At 42.9% G+C, this 19,809-nt stretch overlaps 1 protein-coding gene across 1 annotated transcript in view; it reads left to right on the forward strand.

Moving 5' to 3' along the window:
• LOC124550940 (uncharacterized protein CG43867) overlaps positions 1-19,809 on the forward strand; it is a 396,962-nt gene that overhangs the window by 234,906 nt on the left and 142,247 nt on the right. The window contains exon 6 of the mRNA XM_047125748.1: positions 7,853-7,953. Coding sequence (XP_046981704.1) covers positions 7,853-7,953 — 101 coding nt within the window. The remainder of the gene's footprint in view (positions 1-7,852; positions 7,954-19,809) is intronic.

Below are 19,809 nucleotides of genomic sequence, written 5' to 3' on the forward strand. Positions count from 1 at the left end.
GCCTCCGGGCGGCTGCTATTCACCCCCACCCTCCAATCGTTTTAGGACGCTCTGGAAGCCCATCATAGCCACCGACGCCTCTATATTCAACATTAATCGTTGATTTCATTGGTGAAATTAGCTGTACCCTGGATAGAGTGACTGCTCTGTTCCTATGCTGGTGGTTATATTTTACATACAGGTGTATTTGTCTATGAAGATCCTACTTGTGTTACTCTGGAATCGCCATACTGTCAAGTCTTCATACCCATGAGCCACTGTAACTGCGATTTTGCTATCGCTGTCAAAGCAGGCGTTTCTATCCTTGGTCAATAAACTTGCGTAAACTCTCATCGCTGTTTTCAATGTGTCGGTATGAGCGACACATCGGAAACAACATCAAGTTTGGCTCTGAGCACTATGGGACTTAACATCTGTGGTCATCAGTCCCCTAGAACTTAGAACTACCTTAACCTAACTAACCTAAGGACATCACACACATCCATGCCCGAGGCAGGATTCGAACCTGCGACCGTAGCGGTCACGCGGTTCCAGACTGAAGCCCCTAGAACCGCATGGCCACACCGGCCAGCAACATCAAGTTTGATTCACATAGTGAATCAGTTCCCTTATTCCGCCACCACGAGCGCCAGCTTAGTGCACAGTGAAAATAGTAACTTTCATTGGTGCGGAGCGTGCTCGCTGTGTGTTTTGGTTTCATGAAACGAACTCTGCAACACAGACAGATGGAGCTAACCGAGATGGGATGGTTCACTACCACCAAGACGGTGCACCACGTCATTTCCTCATGGAAGTTGAGGTTTCCTTCGCTTCCCAAGTCGGTGGAGTGGCCATGAAGGACCAATCGCATGGCCACATCGTTCCCCAGGCTTCTCAGCACTGTATTTCTGTCTCTGGGGTTTCATAAAAGGCCGTGTGTATGTTCCTCCCCTGCCAAACAATTCATCCGACCTGAAAATTCGAATCGACGCTGGCGGTCCACAAGGTATGCCTGTTCTGTTGCTGGGAAGAAATTCATTCCCGGTGGGATGTCTGCCGCATGACAAATGGTAGTCACGTCGAACCAAAATGACACTTGATACCTTTATGTGAAACTTGAGGTTGTTCGCTACAGAACGACACACCTATCGATTCTATAAGCTCCCTGAATACATTTCTATATAATTGCAAAGTCCTTTTTGACTCACCCTGCATTTATAAATTACATTCACAGACCTTATTACAGTAGTGCCTGAGATTATCCGTCACACACAGAAAGAAAACGATTTCGACCAAGTGACCACCTTCACGTCCTGATTGGCATCACATAAGGTTAAATGAAGGTTCCTCAGCATTGATCAATTATGTATTTGATGCCAAGGAACCTTCCTCTAACCTGATATGAGGTCATTCTGTGACATGAAGTTGGTCGTTTGAATCAAACTGGTAGACTGCGAGTGGACTGTCACTACAGCAGGCAGCTTTAGGTGACCGTACTTTTTTTTAAATCTAGCAAGAATTGTGGTGCAGCAAAATCCAAGAACTTTAGACATTATCGACAACGGCTACGAAAATCAATGCTTTTTTATTCTTTGCGTGATTGTGTATGTTCGGTACGAAACCTGATTGAGTTCTGTATAAAATCTAAGACTCAAATCAGTAATTAAAAATCCAATATGACTACACGAGGAATCGAATTCTCTACTTCGATCTTCCTAAATCAAAACTCCGGCGTGTGCGCTAATGTGGCTACACTGTTCTACAGTTGCTCCAAGCAATGAAGACGCTTGTCAGCCATATGATTACAGTGTTTTGAGGCACTCTTTCTGCTGCAAATAAATGCATTTCAAGAAACAGCCCCACATACTGACACCAAAAACAGTAGATTCAGTGGTTGACAGGCAACATGTTGTTCTCCGAACCTGAATGCAGAGTTTTTAGTCAAATATTGTGCATCGAGGGAGACAGTGGCCATATGAGCGTATTTCACTAAGTATACATGTTAGAAATGAAGGTCCAGTTTTTTATTCTCTCAGAATTGGGATATAAACTTCGTAAACAACTTATTTTTTAGTACTTGTTAGAACAACTTAATGTATATAAATGAAAAGCGCAAGTGGATGTTATACATTACTAATTTATGTAATTAACCTGTTTTTGGCATAAGAGACCTTCATCAGACCATAACTGACTGCCACCATACAAGAGGATACAGTATTGGGAACAGCTTTGAAAAATATCTCATATGGGACTCAGGGTAGCACGATTTTATTTTACTCAGATTGTCCCCCTTCTCTTCTATCTCATCCTTCAACACACTCACTGTTTTTTAAATGTTTTGCCATAATGCTCACATTTATTTACATCTTAACTTTAATACTTTTATTTGTGTTGTTATTGCACTGTTAAAGTTGTCACCGGCCGCTGTGGCCGAGCGGCTCTAGGCGCTTGAGCCCGGAACCGCGCTGCTGCTGCGGTCGCAGGTTCGAATCCTGGCTCGGGCATAGATGTGTGTGATGCCCTTAGGTTAGTTAGGTTTAAGTAGTTCTAAGTTGGGGACTGATGACCTCAGATGTTAAGTCCCATAGTGCTTACAGCCGTTTGAACCATTTTTAAAGTTGTCATTTACTCTTGTTTTTTTGCTTGGCACCGTCTGTTTATAATATATTTCCAAAGTTGTTCAGCAGTAATACACCCTCTTTGGTGACAATAGTCAGTTATTGTTTGATGGTATCCTAGTAAGACAAAAACCCGTTAACTAAATAAATAAATTAATACTGTACGGCACTCTCATTTTTATGCTTCTGCCAACAGCATGGTACTTGTTTTAAAAAATCCTTTAAAAATCTGATATTTTCAATCCTTCTAAAACACACCTCTCCATTTGTGTGAAACTTTTTATCGGGGAACCATTTGTTCATCTGTGGGAACTAGATTATGGAAGAGTTCAGAAGGTATTCATAGTACAATTTGTGGAGTCTTGTGACAAAACTTCAGATGAACGTAATCGGCCGTTGTAGCGATGAGGCAGTACTTCCTCCTTCGTCAAATGACTCATAGCCTGAAATTGTTCCCAAAGCACTCCGACATACCATTCGATTTTACACAGAGTACGCAAAGGAACTTGCCCCCCTTCTTGCAGCGGTGTACCGTAGGTCTCTAGAAGAGCGCAGCATTTCAAAGGATTGGAAAAGGGCACAGGTCATCCCCGTTTTCAAGAAGGGACGTCGAACAGATGTCCAGAACCATAGACCGATATCTCTAACGTCTATCAGTTGTAGAATTTTGGGAAACGTATTATGTTCGAGTATAATAACTTTTCTGGGGGCTAGAAATCTACTCTGTAGGAATCAGCATGGGTTTCGAAAAAGACGATCGTGTGAAAACGAGCTCGCGCTATTAGTCCACGAGACTCAGAGGGCCATAGACACGGGTTCACAGGTAGATGCCGTGTCTCTTGACTTCCGCAAGGCGTTTGATACAGTTCCCCACAGTCGTTTAATGAACAAAGGAACAGCATATGGACTATCAGACCAATTGTGTGATTGGATTGAAGAGTTCCTAGATAACAGAACGCAGCATGTAATTCTCAATGGAGAGAAGTCTTCCAAAGTAAAAGTTATTTCAGGTGTGCCGCAGGGGAGTGTCGTAGGACCGTTGCTATTCACAATATACATGAATGACCTTGTGGATGACATGGGAAGTTTACTGAGGCTTTTTGCGGATGATGCTGTGGTATATCGAGAGGTTGTAACAATGGAAAATTGTACTGAAATGCAGGAGGTTCTGCAGCGAATTGACGCATGGTGCAGGGAATGGCAATTGAATCTCAATGTAGACAAGTGTAATGTGCTGCGAATACATAGAAAGAAAGATCCCTTATCATTTAGCTACAATATAGCAGGTGAGCAATTGGAAGCAGTTAATTCCATAAATTATCTGGAAGTATGCATTAGGAGTGATTTAAAATGGAATGAGCATATAAAATTAATCGTCGGTAAAGCAGATGCCAGACTGAGATTCATTGGAAGAACCCTAAGGAAATGCAGTCCGGAAACAAAGGAAGTAGGTTACAGTACACTTGTTCGCCCATTGCTTGAATACTGCTCACCGGTGTAGGATCCGTACCAGATAGGGTTGATAGAAGAGATAGAGAAGATCCAACGAAGAGCAGCGCGCTTCGTTACAGGATCATTCAGTAATCGCGAAAGCGTTACGGAGATGATAGACCGTGTCTCTTGACTTCCGAAGAGACCATGAAGATAAAATCAGAGAGATTAGAGCCCACACAGAGGCATACCGACAATCTTTGTCAGAGACAGCAAAGGACTTGGAAGAGCAGTTGAACGGAATGGACAGTGTCTTGAAAGGAGGATATAAGATGAACATCAACAAAAGCAAAACGAGGATAATGGAATGTAGTCAAATTAAATCTGGTGATCCTGAGGGAATTAGATTAGGAAATGAGACACTTTAAGTAGTAAAGGAGTTTTGCTATTTAGGGAGTAAAATAACTGATGATGGCCGGAGAGGATATAAAATGTAGACTGGCAATGGCAAGGAAATCGTTTCTGAAGAAGAGAAATTTGTTAACATCGAGTATAGATTTTAAGTGTCAGGAAGTCGTTTCTGAAAGTATTTGTATGGAGTGTAGCCATGTATGGAAGTGAAACATGGACGATAACTAGTTTGGACAAGAAGAGAATAGAAGCTCTTGAAATGTGGTGCTACAGAAGAATGCTGAAGATAAGGTGGGTAGATCACGTAACTAATGAGGAGGTATTGAATAGGATTGGGGAGAAGAGAAGTTTGTGGCACAACTTGACTAGAAGAAGGGATCGGTTGGTAGGACATGTTTTGAGGCATCAAGGGATCACAAATTTAGCATTGGAGGGCAGCGTGGAGGGTAAAAATCGTAGAGGGAGACCAAGAGACGAATACACTAAGCAGATTCAGAAGGTTGTAGGTTGCAGTAAGTACTGGGAGATGAAGAAGCTTGCACAGGATAGAGTAGCATGGAGAGCTGCATCAAACCAGTCTCAGGACTGAAGATCACAACAACAACAACAACAACAACAATACGAGACTGGAATAGAAGGGAGAACCGATAGAGATACTGAAGGTACCCTCCGCCACACACCGTCAGGTGGCTTGCGGAGTATGGATGTAGATGTAGATGTAGATGTAATATTGCCCTGTGATTTTTTCTTCGTTCTAAGAAATATTCCTAAAAACTGTAACTTTGCCAGCGATGCAGCTGTCTTCACCTTCTTTGGAGCAGATTCAACAGAAGCAGTCCTGTGTTTGAGTGTTGCTCGTTTTCTTGGGTGTAATGACGAATGTAGATCTAATTTACACTTAACTCGATTGAAGAAATCCTTCAAATAATGCTTAAATTGCTCCAAACACGGCTGCCAAGTAAAAGCAACGTCTACAACCACACCAGCAATTGCAGCATCCGCTGGAGCCACAATTTTTTCATCGCCAACCTAGCATCTGAAACATTAATTTCCGCTCGCGTTGAGATACCTGTGACCTCCGTTTCTTTGGGCAATTTCGGTTAAAAATTTGCAAGAATTGTGTGTGGACTTTTTCAGTGATTTCTTTAGTAATCATATCTGCCAGTCACCTTGGGCCATCCTCTTAAAAGACAGACGTCCGACCGCATTTAAATTCCCTGAAAGAATATCTAATTTTTGTCATTGACTGAGAAGGGTCAAAGAGTCGCCATAAGCAACATCCAACTTCACTTTTATCGTGTTACACATTTTCTTATCTGAAGTAAAAAGCAACTCACTGAAGGGTACTATTTTTTTCCATCTCGATGGAAACCTCATGGGACAACGTAACAGTATTTCCTGCCAATCCATACTTACCACTGAATGAGTGTCACTTTCCGTAAATCATCATCTAACAGATGGTGACACACAATGGTAACAACTACTTGGATTAGCAACAACATGCTCCCAGACTTGGCTAACTACCCTCAGATTGCAATTCCAAGGACATCCAGGGTATTTCTTTTACGCTTAATGAGCTGCCAGTACTCGCAATAACATTTTAGTTTATTTGTGTCAAACATTCTGTGAATCAGTCGCATTTTAGCTAAGATACCTCGCAAACGCATTGCTTTTAAACTAAATAACCATGTCATACCATGCTGTACACGTTAGGAAATTTAGAAATACAAAATATGTCTACTAACTTTTGTGAGTGGAAGCCATAAAATTTTAACTATCACTGGAAAAAATTAAGCTGTGTAATTAATAGTTTAAACAGGGGCAAGTTCAGGATGGAATAACAATAGTATGGAGATATAGATTGCTAATCACTAGATGAAAGTGTCGAGTTGCAGACAGCCTAATTACACTACTGGTCATTAAAATTGCTACACCAAGAAGAAATGCAGATGATAAACGGGTATTCATTGGACAAATATATTATACTAGAACTGACATGTGATTACATTTTCACGCAATTTGGGTGCATAGATCCTGGAAAATCAGTACCGAGAACATCCAACTCTGGCCGTAATAACGGCCTTGATACGCCTGGGCATTGAGTCAAACAGAGATTGGATGGCGTTTACAGGTACAGCTGCCATGCAGCTTCAACACGATACCACAGTTCATCAAGAGTAGTGACTGGCGTATTGTGACGAGCCAGACGTTTTCAATTGGTGAGAGATCTGGAGAATGTGCTGGCCAGGGCAGCAGTCCAACATTTTCTGTATCCAGAAAGGCCCGTACAGGACCTGCAACATGCGGCCGTGCATTATCCTGCTGAAATGTAGGGTTTCGCAGGGATCGAATGGAGGGTAGAGCCACGGGTCGTAACACATCTGAAATGTAACGTCCACTGTTCAAAGTGCCGTCAATGCGAACAAAAGGTGACTGAGACGTGTAACCGATGGCACCCCATACCATCACTCCGGGTGATACGCCAGTATAGCGATGATGAATGCACGCTTCCAATGTGCGTTCACCGCGATTTCGCCAAATACGGATGCGACCATCATGATGCTGTAAACAGAACTTGGATTCATCCGAAAAAATGAATTTTGCCATTCGTGCACCTAGGTTCGTCGTTGAGTTCACCATCGCAGGCGCTCCTGTGTGTGATGCAGCGCCAAGTGTAACCTCAGCCATGGTCTTCGAGCTGATAGTCCATGCTGCTGCAAACGTCGTCGAACTGTTCGTGCAGATGGTTGTTGTGCAGACGTCCCCATCTGTTGACTTAGGGATCGAGACGTGGCTGCACGATCCGTTACAGCCACGCGGATAAGATGCCTGTCATCTCGACTGCTAGTGATACGATCGCGTTGGAATCCAGCACAGCGTTCCGTATTACCCTTCTGAGTCCACCGATTCCATATTCTGCTAACAGTCATTGGATCTCGACCAACGCTAGCAGCAATGTCGCGATACGATAAACCGCAATCGCGATAGGCTGCAATCCGACCTCTATCAAAGTCGGAAACGTGATGGTACGCATTTCTCCTCCTTACACGAGGCATCACAACAACGTTTCACCAGGCAACACCGGTCAACTGCTGTTTGTGTATGAGAAATCGTTTGGAAACTTTCCTCGTGTCAGCACGTTGTAGGTGTCGCCACCGGCGCCAACCTTGTGTGAATGCTCTGAAAAGCTAATCATTTTCATATCACAACATCTTCTTCCTGTCGGTTAAATTTCGCGTCTGTAGCACGTCATCTTCGTGGTGTAGCAATTTTAATGGCCAGTAGTGTATCTTCCCTCGGTTCTTGCAGTGCACTTTGTAGGTCCGAGTAGTGTGTCTCCCTGCACCCGGTCGCCAGTTTCTCCTTCTCCAGGCAGCGCGTGTCAGTGTACTGATGTGGAGAGCACGTTCCAGGCACTGCTCGGACGGCGCCCTGCTGGACAGCCAGGAGCCGCTCTACGCCGAGGTGGAGCGCCGTGCTCAGCCCGCCGCCAGCGCCGCCGCCAAGTTCTCCGGTAAGTGCTCGCCTCTCCAACCGGTTCTCCACTGTACTCTTACGTAGTAACACCGCACTGCCTGTTATTGGCAGTCACCTAATTAAGTTTTGTGTATGAACACGGTTGCTCTTCCTATTATAACTGAAGCGCCAAAGAAGCTGGCATAGACATGTTAATTCAAGTACAGAGATATGCAAACAGGTGTAGCAGTTTCTTTGACTCTTCAGTGTATTAGTTTATTCGCCCAGATCACATAACAGAGATATGCAAACAGGTGTAGCAGTTTCTTTGACTCTTCAGTGTATTAGTTTATTCACCCAGATCACATAAAAATATACTATGATTACTAGTTTCAGCAAAATTAAATCACCATCTTCTGGTCCTTTGCATAGGGGAGAGAAAAAAATTATACAGGGCAATCCATTTCGTCGACTGCTCATACCAATTGCTTGCAGCTCTGATGTAAATGAAGGACCAATTACGGAAAATTCTAATGTCAAACCAATATAAAATGCATACAAATTCAAAGTAAACATACATTATAGAGACGACGTTCCATAGTACCGTCTATTGCCATACGGTAAGAGAATAGTATAAAATACATATGACGTTTATAAAAAAAGTAATGACCATAATTCTAATTTTTTTACGTATACATTTGAAAAGCGACGTGTATGAGACTAAAAAATATATAATTTCGTTACATTTTGTTTCAAAGGGATAATCGTATGTTGTAAAAGACTGCTGCCATCTTATGGCACCTGAAAACACGATTTATTGCATTGATTGCCTCAGAAGTTTCTATCACATGTCAACAAGGACACAACATGAAATGATTTTATACACGTCTTATCTACACTCCTGGAAATTGAAATAAGAACACCGTGAATTCATTGTCCCAGGAAGGGGAAACTTTATTGACACATTCCTGGGGTCAGATACATCACATGATCACACTGACAGAACCACAGGCACATAGACACAGGCAACAGAGCATGCACAATGTCGGCACTAGTACAGTGTATATCCACCTTTCGCAGCAATGCAGGCTGCTATTCTCCCATGGAGACGATCGTAGAGATGCTGGATGTAGTCCTGTGGAACGGCTTGCCATGCCATTTCCACCTGGCGCCTCAGTTGGACCAGCGTTCGTGCTGGACGTGCAGACCGCGTGAGACGACGCTTCATCCAGTCCGAAACTTGCTCAATGGGGGAGAGATCCGGAGATCTTGCTGGCCAGGGTAGTTGACTTACACCTTCTACAGCACGTTGGGTGGCACGGGATACATGCGGACGTGCATTGTCCTGTTCGAACAGCAAGTTCCCTTGCCGGTCTAGGAATGGTAGAACGATGGGTTCGATGACGGTTTGGATGTACCGTGCACTATTCAGTGTCCCCTCGACGATCACCAGTGGCGTACGGCCAGTGTAGGAGATCGCCCCCCACACCATGATGCCGGGTGTTGGCCCTGTGTGCCGCGGTCGTATGCAGTCCTGATCGTGGCGCTCACCTGCACGGTGCCAAACACGCATACGACCATCATTGGCACCAAGGCAGAAGCGACTCTCATCGCTGAAGACGACACGTCTCCATTCGTCCCTCCATTCACGCCTGTCGCGACACCACTGGAGGCGGGCTGCACGATGTTGGGGCGTGAGCGGAAGACGGCCTAACGGTGTGCGGGACCGTAGCCCAGCTTCATGGAGACGGTTGCGAATGGTCTTCGCCGATACCCCAGGAGCAACAGTGTCCCTAATATGCTGGGAAGTGGCGGTGCGGTCCCCTACGGCACTGCGTAGGATCCTACGGTCTTGGCGTGCATCCGTGCGTCGCTGCGGTCCGGTCCCAGGTCGACGGGCACGTGCACCTTCCGCCGACCACTGGCGACAACATCGATGTACTGTGGAGACCTCACGCCCCACGTGTTGAGCAATTCGGCGGTACGTCCACCCGGCCTCCCGCATGCCCACTATACGCCCTCGCTCAAAGTCCGTCAACTGCACATACGGTTCACGTCCACGCTGTCGCGGCATGCTACCAGTGTTAAAGACTGCGATGGAGCTCCTCCGTATGCCACGGCAAACTGGCTGACACTGACGGCGGCGGTGCACAAATGCTGCGCAGCTAGCGCCATTCGACTGCCAACACCGCGGTTCCTGGTGTGTCCGCTGTGCCGTGCGTGTGATCATTGCTTGTACAGCCCTCTCGCAGTGTCCGGAGCAAGTATGGTGGGTCTGACACACCGGTGTCAATGTGTTCTTTTTCCATTTCCAGGAGTGTATTTTATTTGTGACTATTGTGCAGCGTTCACATAGCTATTCTCTTACTGTATGACGAGTTACGATACTATGGAATGTTGTTTCTATAAGGTATTCCTACTTTGAATTTGTATGCATTTTATGTTGGTTTGACATTAGAATTTTCGATAATTGTTCCTTTAAGTACATTGCAGTTGTGCCCAGTTAGTGTAAACAGTTCTTATATATAGTGCCAGTCTTTTCAAAGAGTAATTTTGAACCTAGAAGTAGTTATATTGTGGAGTTATTTTTGTTGCACGTGGGCTCGAATCAATTGGGAATGAATAATTGTAATATTTATGTAGAAGCTGCTGATTGCCCAGTTTCTTATGTATCCCAAACTTATAAAGTACAGGAAAAGGATTTAAACCTATCTGCAACATAAGACCAGACTTCATTTACGTGTGCGGTTTTAAAAGTGTAAATATAGTATACGAATTATAAACAAAATATTCTACACATTCATTCTAACTCTAATTTAACACAGTCCTTATTTCTGTGAATTTTTTTTTCTTTCCCCTCCATATCTACATGAGTAAATAAAACACTTGTGTTACCCCTGTCTTAACATAACTCAGTTCCGGACATAAATAGTTTTTTGCTGAGGTCAACCGTAGCTGAAGTAATCCATGTTTCTGAAATAAAATCCTTTCAGAAGTACATGAAGTTTTACAGCAACACGACCGGTTTCATGATGTCAAATCACACATTCAGGTGTACACTTGTCTTTAAACATTTAAGCTCTGACACAAGAAGTAAAATCATGTTATCTGCAACAGGCAGGACGCTATAGTTCAAATTGACCAGTTGAGAAAGTGACTTTAAAGGCCCGTTCACTTCATACCAGGAAGAGGCGGACAGCAACCTTCCAAATGTCTCTCCGTGCGGTGCCACACAGCTAGTCGACGTGCAAGACTGAAATCATGCAGAGTCTAAAGCTGTACCCCCAATACAGCCGTAACAGTCAGGTGGAGTTAAGACATTACAATATATTGTCAGATTCTGATTGCCTTTCAAGGATGTAATGCCGTAGTTGTTCGACTGCCTGGTTGTTGATTCTGGGCTCCTTGTTATATGGTCTTGCGTCTGGTATGTTTGGTTTCAACGATTTTTATGCTGATTATTTTATAGTTTGTGTGGTTGTGCTGTGTAACAGGGGCTCAGTCATTCCCAAGATATTTGGATATGTGCGAAAATGTTGGTAACTCCCCCCCCCCCCCTTACGTGTAAGGTGGCACTAGTGCCCTCTGTTGCACACATGGGCGCATTGACTATAGTCCAATTAAAATTAGTTGATAACTGACGTCTGTAACTCGCTACCACAGTGTTGCCAAGTCGGCTGCTGCTACTGCTTGGTTGTATGTGGCACACGGATGCGGCAGGTGACTTCCCGAATGCTATTAATATGTAACGCGGGGGAGTGTTGGAAGTGCCCGCTGCAAGTTATGTCAAAAAAGGGAAATGCTCTGTCGACTCCTGATTATAAATGATCTGTGGCTGAACTGCAGCGGATGACGTGTTTGTAGCCCTGAATTTCAACTCATGTCGTAAGCTGACCACAGCCTCGTGGAATGCAATGTACCTGAAAAACAGAGGTGAACACTCACCGGCAAAACTAAAACCACTATCGCTTTGTTGACAGCGATTAAAGCTAACAGAAAAAAATATCAGTTTCAGCTCTAAAAGCAAACTGTAATTTCTCGCTATCACCGCTGCCCGTTGGGGGATGGGTGTTTGTGTTGTCCTCGTCATTTCATCATCATCATCATCATTCGTGACAGTGGTTAGATTGGAGTGTGAAAAAATTGGAATGTGTGAAAATTGTGACTGTTCCGGCGCTTATGACCACGCAGTTGAGCGCTCCACAAACCAAACATCATCATCATCATCGCTAACACTGTTTATCTGAAATTATCATAACACTGGCCACATGAGCTGCCGCGTTACCAACCGATGAACAGTCGTTGTTCGTACTTATTTATAGATTACAGGTGACACAAGCAGATTCCAGATGAGAAAAGAATGATAGGCAGAAAAATAAGAGCAAATAAAAAAGTCAGTACGATGATGAAAATGACGCGGCAAAAAATTAGAAATAAAAAAAGTTACATTTAAACCAAGTAATTGAACAAAAATAACAACCAAATTCTTTCGATAAGATTTAGAAATAAAAAAAAGTTGCATTTAACGAGATTCGAACTTTGTGACCCTCAACACATCAAGTTAATAAGTTAACCGTTATGCTGCACTACAATTCTGAATTAAGTTGTATTTATGACCGCCGCCATCCAGTCGCAACGATGAAATGCAGCCTTCAAAAGTTCGGCGTCTCACAATTTCGTGCGAAGCTTATCGGATTTTGGTAGTGATGCTAGCTATATAGGGTGATTCACGAAGATACGCAAATATTTTAATATGTTATTCTCCAAGTAAAACTAAAGAAAAAAGTTCATATAAACACAGGTTCGAGAATGTTTAGTGACGGAGCTATCGCTAGTAAATGATTTTGCCTGGAATTTAGCGGCTTCGCTAATATGAAGCCATCGCAAAACTGTACGAGGTTAAAGTAAAGCACGATTTCCATTTATTTTGTTGTTATTGATCTGGGGAATCTACTGAAACATGTCCCAGACGTGAATCTGCAGTAGTTTTCCAGAACATCCAGAGAAACAAAGATTATTATGCAAGTAAATTTGTTTACTTTCCATTAAGAATGTAGAAATGTTTATTTCATTGTTGTTTCAGTCGTTTCGTAACCTTGAAACGAGTTAGTTTCTGTATTGTTCAGTGTAAGAACATTCCATAATAACAACAATGTATTTGAGTGAAACCACATAGTAACTGTTGTAGTTTGTACATTATTTATGAAGTAGGGATGCTTTTCAAATTTACGGCAGTGGAATACGCCGATATGGTGTTTATTTACGGCAAATGTGATGATAATGCTACGGCTGCAGTTAATGAATATTGCGTACGGGGTTGATTCCGTGATGATGTTATAAACTGTCAAGCATGATTGAGAAGGATAAATTTTTAATTTGAGGTACGGTCCCTGTACCGGAAATGAATGAGTCGAAGGTTATACGCAAAAACCGTTCTGATACCTCTGACAGTGGAATGGGTGTACCGGTACTTTTACTACTAATATTGTAGGCAGCTTTCAGAGGCGGTGGTACTGAACAAAACTAGAAAAAATGCTGAGAAAAGGTGGGCTCTAAAATGCATACCTGAGGAGCCACGAACATTTGTTCTCCTTTATTGAACAAGAGTTCGTAGCTTACATCTTGGAGCCCAGGTTTACCAGACTTTTTTTTGCTTTGGTCCATAATAACACATCTAAAACTTGCCTAACCTACAATCTTTGCAACAACAGTACCAGTACATGTATTTCGCCATCAAAGGTATCAGAAGGGTTTTCGCTTATAACTTTCTACTCGTTCGTTCCCCTTTCAGAAACCCTTACCTCAAATTGATACATTTGTCCATCTCCATCATCCTTGAAAGTTTGTAACATCACGCAATCACCCTGCAGGAATATACAGGGTGATTCAAAAAGAATACCACAACTTTAAAAATGCGTATTTAATGAAAGAAACATAATACAACCTTCTGTTATACATAATTACAAAGAGTATTTAAAAAGGTTTTTTTTCACTCAAAAACAAGTTCAGAGATGTTCAATATGGCCCCCTCCAGACACACGAGCAATATCAACCCGATACTCCAACTCGTTCCACACTCTGTAGCATATCAGGCGTAACAGTTTGGATAGCTGCTGTTATTTCTCGTTTCAAATCATCAATGGTGGCTGGGAGAGGTGGCCGAAACACCATATCTTTAACATACCCCCATAAGAAAAAATCGCAGAGGGTAAGATCAGGGCTTCTTGGAGGCCAGTGATGAAGTGCTCTGTCACGGGCTGCCTGGCGGCCGATCCATCGCCTCGGGTAGTTGACGTTCAGGTAGTTACGGACAGATAAGTGCCAATGTGGTGGCGCTCCATCCTGCTGAAATATGAATTGTTGTGCTTCTTGTTCGAGCTGAGGGAACAGCCAATTCTCTAACATCTCCAGATACTGTAGTCCAGTTACAGTAGCACCTTCGAAGAAAAAGGGACCAAAACTTTATTGGCTGAAATGGCGAACAAATGTACAACTAAATGAAACTTTATAGCTCCCTTAATTCGCCGACAGATAGTGCTTAGCTCTACCTTTTGTCGTTGCAGAGTTTTAAATTCCTAAAGTTTTGGTATTCTTTTTGGATCACCCTGTACATTTACAGCCTCCGGCGCCGGTAACTTTGACGCTCCGTAGCGTCGTAGGATGACGTTTCCGGACATGGGTTCCTATGCAAAACTTGATCTACTACGTCCCCTCTACAGCCTCTAGAAGTGTGTAACATTCGTGAAACACCTCGTATATTAAAAACTGTATCAAAAGAGAAATTCAGTTAAGAGAACCAATAAATTATGGCAGGCTAAATAATTGCTGGGCAGTATTTACGAGGGGGCGTCAAAAAATAACCGTAATAATTCATTCTTTTTTTTCATTTTAATGCGCCCGTGCTTGAGATTGGTGCTGGCAGCACCGGAGAGGTCTGACCTCGAGTGACGTAACACCATTCGCGTCAGCAGCCAGGCGGTACGCAGTTCAAGGGAAGCAAAGGAAAGCGTACGGGCATGCTTACAGTACCCAACATGGATCTTCAAGTTCTAGCAGAACAATTAGATTTAGCATTTTTCTTGACAAAACTCCATCACAAACATTGGCAGTGTTGCAGCAAGCCATCGGGATTACACAAGTTTTCGATTGGCATGAACGATTTCGGGAGGGTAGAAATGACCTTGTAGATGCTCCACACCCCGTCAGGCCCTCAACTTTGAAGGCTGAAACCAATGTCAACACTGTTGATGTCATATTGCGCGGAAGACTGTCATTTATCGTTAACAACGATTGCAGAGATAATGAATTTATACTACGGATCAGCTGAAGACATCGTACAAACAGTTCTAGGGTTACTTCTGCCAGTATCTCGTCTCCTACCTTCCAAACTTTAAAGAAGCTCTCCTGCGGGCTTCTGTAAAGTTTGGAAGGTAGGAGACGAGATACTGGCAGAAGTAAAGCTGTGAGGACGGCTCAGATGCGCAGGCACGGTAGCGCAGCGTGTTCGGTCAGAGGGTTTAGCTATCCTCTGTAATAAAACACTGAGTAAACGCATCAACGAACAAGTAGAGCAAGTGTCATTGGACGTCCGCCACGAACAAAGTCAACGAACAAAACAGAACAAAATGAGATTTTTTTTGTAAAAAAAAAAAAAAAAAAAAAAAAAAAAAAGAAAAAAAAAAAAAATGATGGTAGAGCACTTGCCCGCGAAAGGCAAAGGTTCCGAGTTCGAGTCTCGGTCCTGCACACAATTTTAATCTGCCTCCTAGTTTCATATCAGCGCACACTCTGCTGCAGAGTGAAAATCTCATTCTGGAAACAGTATGGTAGTCAAAATCGTGCTGTACTGATTCTGATAGGCCACAGTCGATATCAGTGACCGTAATCATTATCCTTTGCTGCATCTCTTTAAGTGACAGTGGAGGCGGGATGACACGGTCTTTGGCATAACCCTGTAAGAACAGATCACACAGAGTTAAGTCACACGACTGCATTGGCTGCTAGAGGACAGTAGACTCACAATGGCAAGCACATCGAGTCTGACACTGAGGCCATTTGACAGTGCCGTAATGACAAACAATTCAACCAGTGTGGATTCCAAGAACATCGATCACGTGAAACTCTACTTGTACTTTCCTCACATGACGTATTGAAAGCATTGCATCAAAGCAGGCAGGTAGATGGAGTATTTTGTGACTTCCAAAAAGCATTTGCCTCTGTACCATTCCTATGCTTACTGTCAAAAGTTTGATTGTATGGGTATGAAGTGAAATTTGTGACTTGATTGAGGACTTTTTGGTGGAGAGAACACAGCATGTTATCTTGTATGAAGAATCATCATCAGATGTAGATGTAACTATGGGGGTGGCCCACCTGGTTAGGTGAGCGGTCTAACGTACTGCTTTGTGGAGCGGTAAGGAGCGCCTGGTTCCCGGCACGAATCCGCTCGGCGAACTTGAGTAGAGGTCCGGTGAGCCGGCCTGTCTGTGGATGGTTTTACGCGGTTTTCCATCTGCCTCGGCGAATGGGGGCTGGTTCCCCTTATTCCACCTCAGCTGCATTATATCAGTGATTGCTGCACAAACAAGTTCTCCACGTATGCGTACACCACCATTACTCTACCATTCAAACATAGGGATTACACTCTTCTGGTGTGAGGTGTTCCGTGGGGGTGGTCCAGTGGGGAGTCAAATCGCACAATAACCCTGGGTTCGGTGTGGGGTGGTGGAGGGGTGAAGTGGACTGTGGTAGTCACCGTGGGGTTGTGGACCACTGCGGCTGGAGTGGGGACGGAGCCCCTCCGTCGTTTCTAGGTCCCCAGTTAACATACAACATACATACAACTATGGGTGTGCCCCAAGGGAAGTGTGTTGGGACCCTTGCTGCTTGTGTAGTGTATTAATGAACTGCGAATGACACAGTTATCTATAATGAAGTACAACCTGAAAGAAGTTGCATAAATATTCAGTCGGATCTTGATAAGATTTCGAAGTGGTATGCAGATTGGCAGCTTAAGGATATGAGATGGATGATCACATAGGTTCAGTTGTGGGTAAAGCAGCTGGAAGACTTCCGTTTTCTGGTAGAACACTGAGGAAATGGACTCAGTCTACAAAGGAGGTTGCTTACAAATCACTTGTGTGATCCATTCTAGAATATTGCTTAAGTATGTGGGACCTGTACCAAATAGGACTAACAGGGGATGTTGAATGTATACAGAGAAGGGCAGCACAAATGGCCACAGGTTTGTTTAGACCTGTGGGAAAGTGTTACAGAGATGCTAAAGAAACTGAACTGGGAGGCTCTTGAAGACAGATGTAAACTATTCCTAGAAACTACACTAACAAACTTTCAAGAACTGGCTTCAAATGGCGATTCTGCAAATATTCAAGGGTTGAATGAAAAGTAACACCTCCACCTTTGTTAATTGGGTTTGGATGGGAATATTTTAATAAATGAAATGCAGAAATAATCCTTAGAATGTGATCTTTAATTACCAATATTTAATTTTCCACATAATCAACAGCCAAGTGGATACAATTCTGCCAACAATGGACAAGTTCCCTGAAGTCGTCACGGAAAAAGTCGACACTCTGTTTCCGCAACCACAGTCTCACAGTCCTCTCAACGTCTTCATCAGAAGCATAATGATGTTCCCGCAGATCATCTTTCTTTATCGGGAACAGATGGAAGTCAGACGGTGTTAAATCTGGACTGTATGGAGGATGCTGTGCAGTGGTGAGATTCAGTCTCTGAAGTTCTGCTGTGGTGGCACAGATATTCTGATAGCCAAGCAAAGCAATAATGTAACCCACACATTCTTGTAAAATGCCGATTGTGCTTGCAGTTTCTCTCTGAGTGATATGACGATTGTCCTGAATCAATCTGTCAACATTTTGGTTGTGAAACTCGGTAGTTACTGTCACAGGACGTTCAAGTCTTTGTTTGTCACACAGGTCAGATGTTCCCACCTCAACATCTTTAAACTTACTTGCCCAATGACACACAGTACTCACATCAACACAATCACCATAAACTGCTTTCATTCTGTGTCTGATGAATCTCCTTTGGGGTGACACCTTCTGCTGTCAAGAATTCAATGACTGCACATTGCTTAAATCGCATTGACTGACCGTCTGCACAGGGTTCCATACTTCAAACTGTAATAACTCAACTGTTCGATGCTAAGGCTTCCCACCATCTGTAGCTGTAGGCCAGTACCTACTGCATACCAATGCTGCCAACTGTTGAAGAGTTATGAAGGTGGAGGCATTACTTTTCAGTCAACCTTCTTCCTACAACCCCCTATATATCTTTCACGTAGGGGTAGTGATGACAAGATTAGAATAATTATTGCGCACACAAAGACTTTCAATCAGCCCTTCTTTCCCAGCTCAATACGTGAATGGAACAGGGAGAAACCCTATTAACTGGTAGAGTATGATGTACCCTCCGCCATGAAGCTTACGGTAAATTGCAGAACATGGATGTAGATACAAATGTCTGAAAGAAACTGTGTTGGAATGCCGTCTTGTTGCAAAATGAAATCTCCACTATCTTGCTGTAACTGTGGCATAAGCCATTGCTGCTGCATGTCACATACACAAAACCAGACACAGTTTTCTCCACAGAGAAAAATGATCAGTAAACTTTTGAGGAGGACTAGGTGCAAGAGGCTTAAACTATAGACGAATCACCAATGTGTCCCACAATCTCGTGCGGATTTTCTGTGCCATGAGCATGCATAGTATGACGATTCACCTTTCCAGCACGTGAAACATTGCTTTGTCACTGAAAATCACCTTCTGTGAAAATTCATGTCCCTCCAGTAGCCACTGCAAGTCATAGCAAAGGTTAGAATGTACGTCATAGTCCTGAACAGTTAGCACACGTGACAACTGCAGCCGTTTCAGTTTCACAGACAGACTTTTGTGCAGAATATGCCAAACAGTTGACCGCAGTATCTGCAGGTCTGTGCTCGCAGGTGTTGCCAATTTCTTTTGACTATCCCGGCTGATGTGATTTCACTGACCTGTTTTTTTTTTCATACCACATTAACAGCCAGTGACACGGAATGTGAACAGAATAGAATAGAAACTTTATTATCACATAACATGTCATATACAGTCAAACGATTGGGTCATAGGTGACTCATCAGTTAAAAGTTACTTTCTAATTGCAAGTAGATGGAATAATTTACAGTGTTTTGTAATTTTAAGTACCACAAAATGATTTAATATAATCATGTTGAAAATAAAATAAAATTAAGAATAAATATCTGCTTAAAGTACTTTTTAGCATGAAATAGAATAAGATTAAACATCAGGTATGGTTACTTGTGACAGTCAGTCATAAATTCTTCTACACTGTAATAATATTTACTTGCAAGTTACTTTTTTAATGAAGTGCAAATTCTTCCGGTTCATAATTTTTGAAATTTTCACAGATTTTATTTCCCAGCCTCATGCATCTTCTCCAGCTGTTTTAGCCTATGTGTTGGTAACTTATACTGAGATTTGTTTCTTGTTTCATAATCATGCTTAAACAGGTTATTCTCAAAATGTTGTGGGTTTTGTTTAGAAAACTCAATTGTCTCATACATTTAGAGGCCAGGAACAACTGACTTGAACAGAGGTCTGCATAATTGTCTTTTTTTCTGCACCTACCATGGCCATAATGATTTTTTTCTTTAGCCTAAAGAGTCTCTGTAAGTCTGTTTTCTCTGATCCCCAAAAAATTATACCATATCTTATCACAGACACAAAACGTGTGTGATATAAAACCTTTTTGACAGCTGTTTCTATTATACTACTTATAACATTCATTACTATAAGTAGAAGCTCCAGTCAAAAAAGTTCTGTGTCATGTGTATTTTGTGTCTCTGATTAGATATGGTATAATTTGTTGTACTATT

Source organism: Schistocerca americana, chromosome 9 (genome assembly GCF_021461395.2).
Source record: "Schistocerca americana isolate TAMUIC-IGC-003095 chromosome 9, iqSchAmer2.1, whole genome shotgun sequence".
NCBI lineage: Eukaryota > Metazoa > Arthropoda > Insecta > Orthoptera > Acrididae > Schistocerca > Schistocerca americana.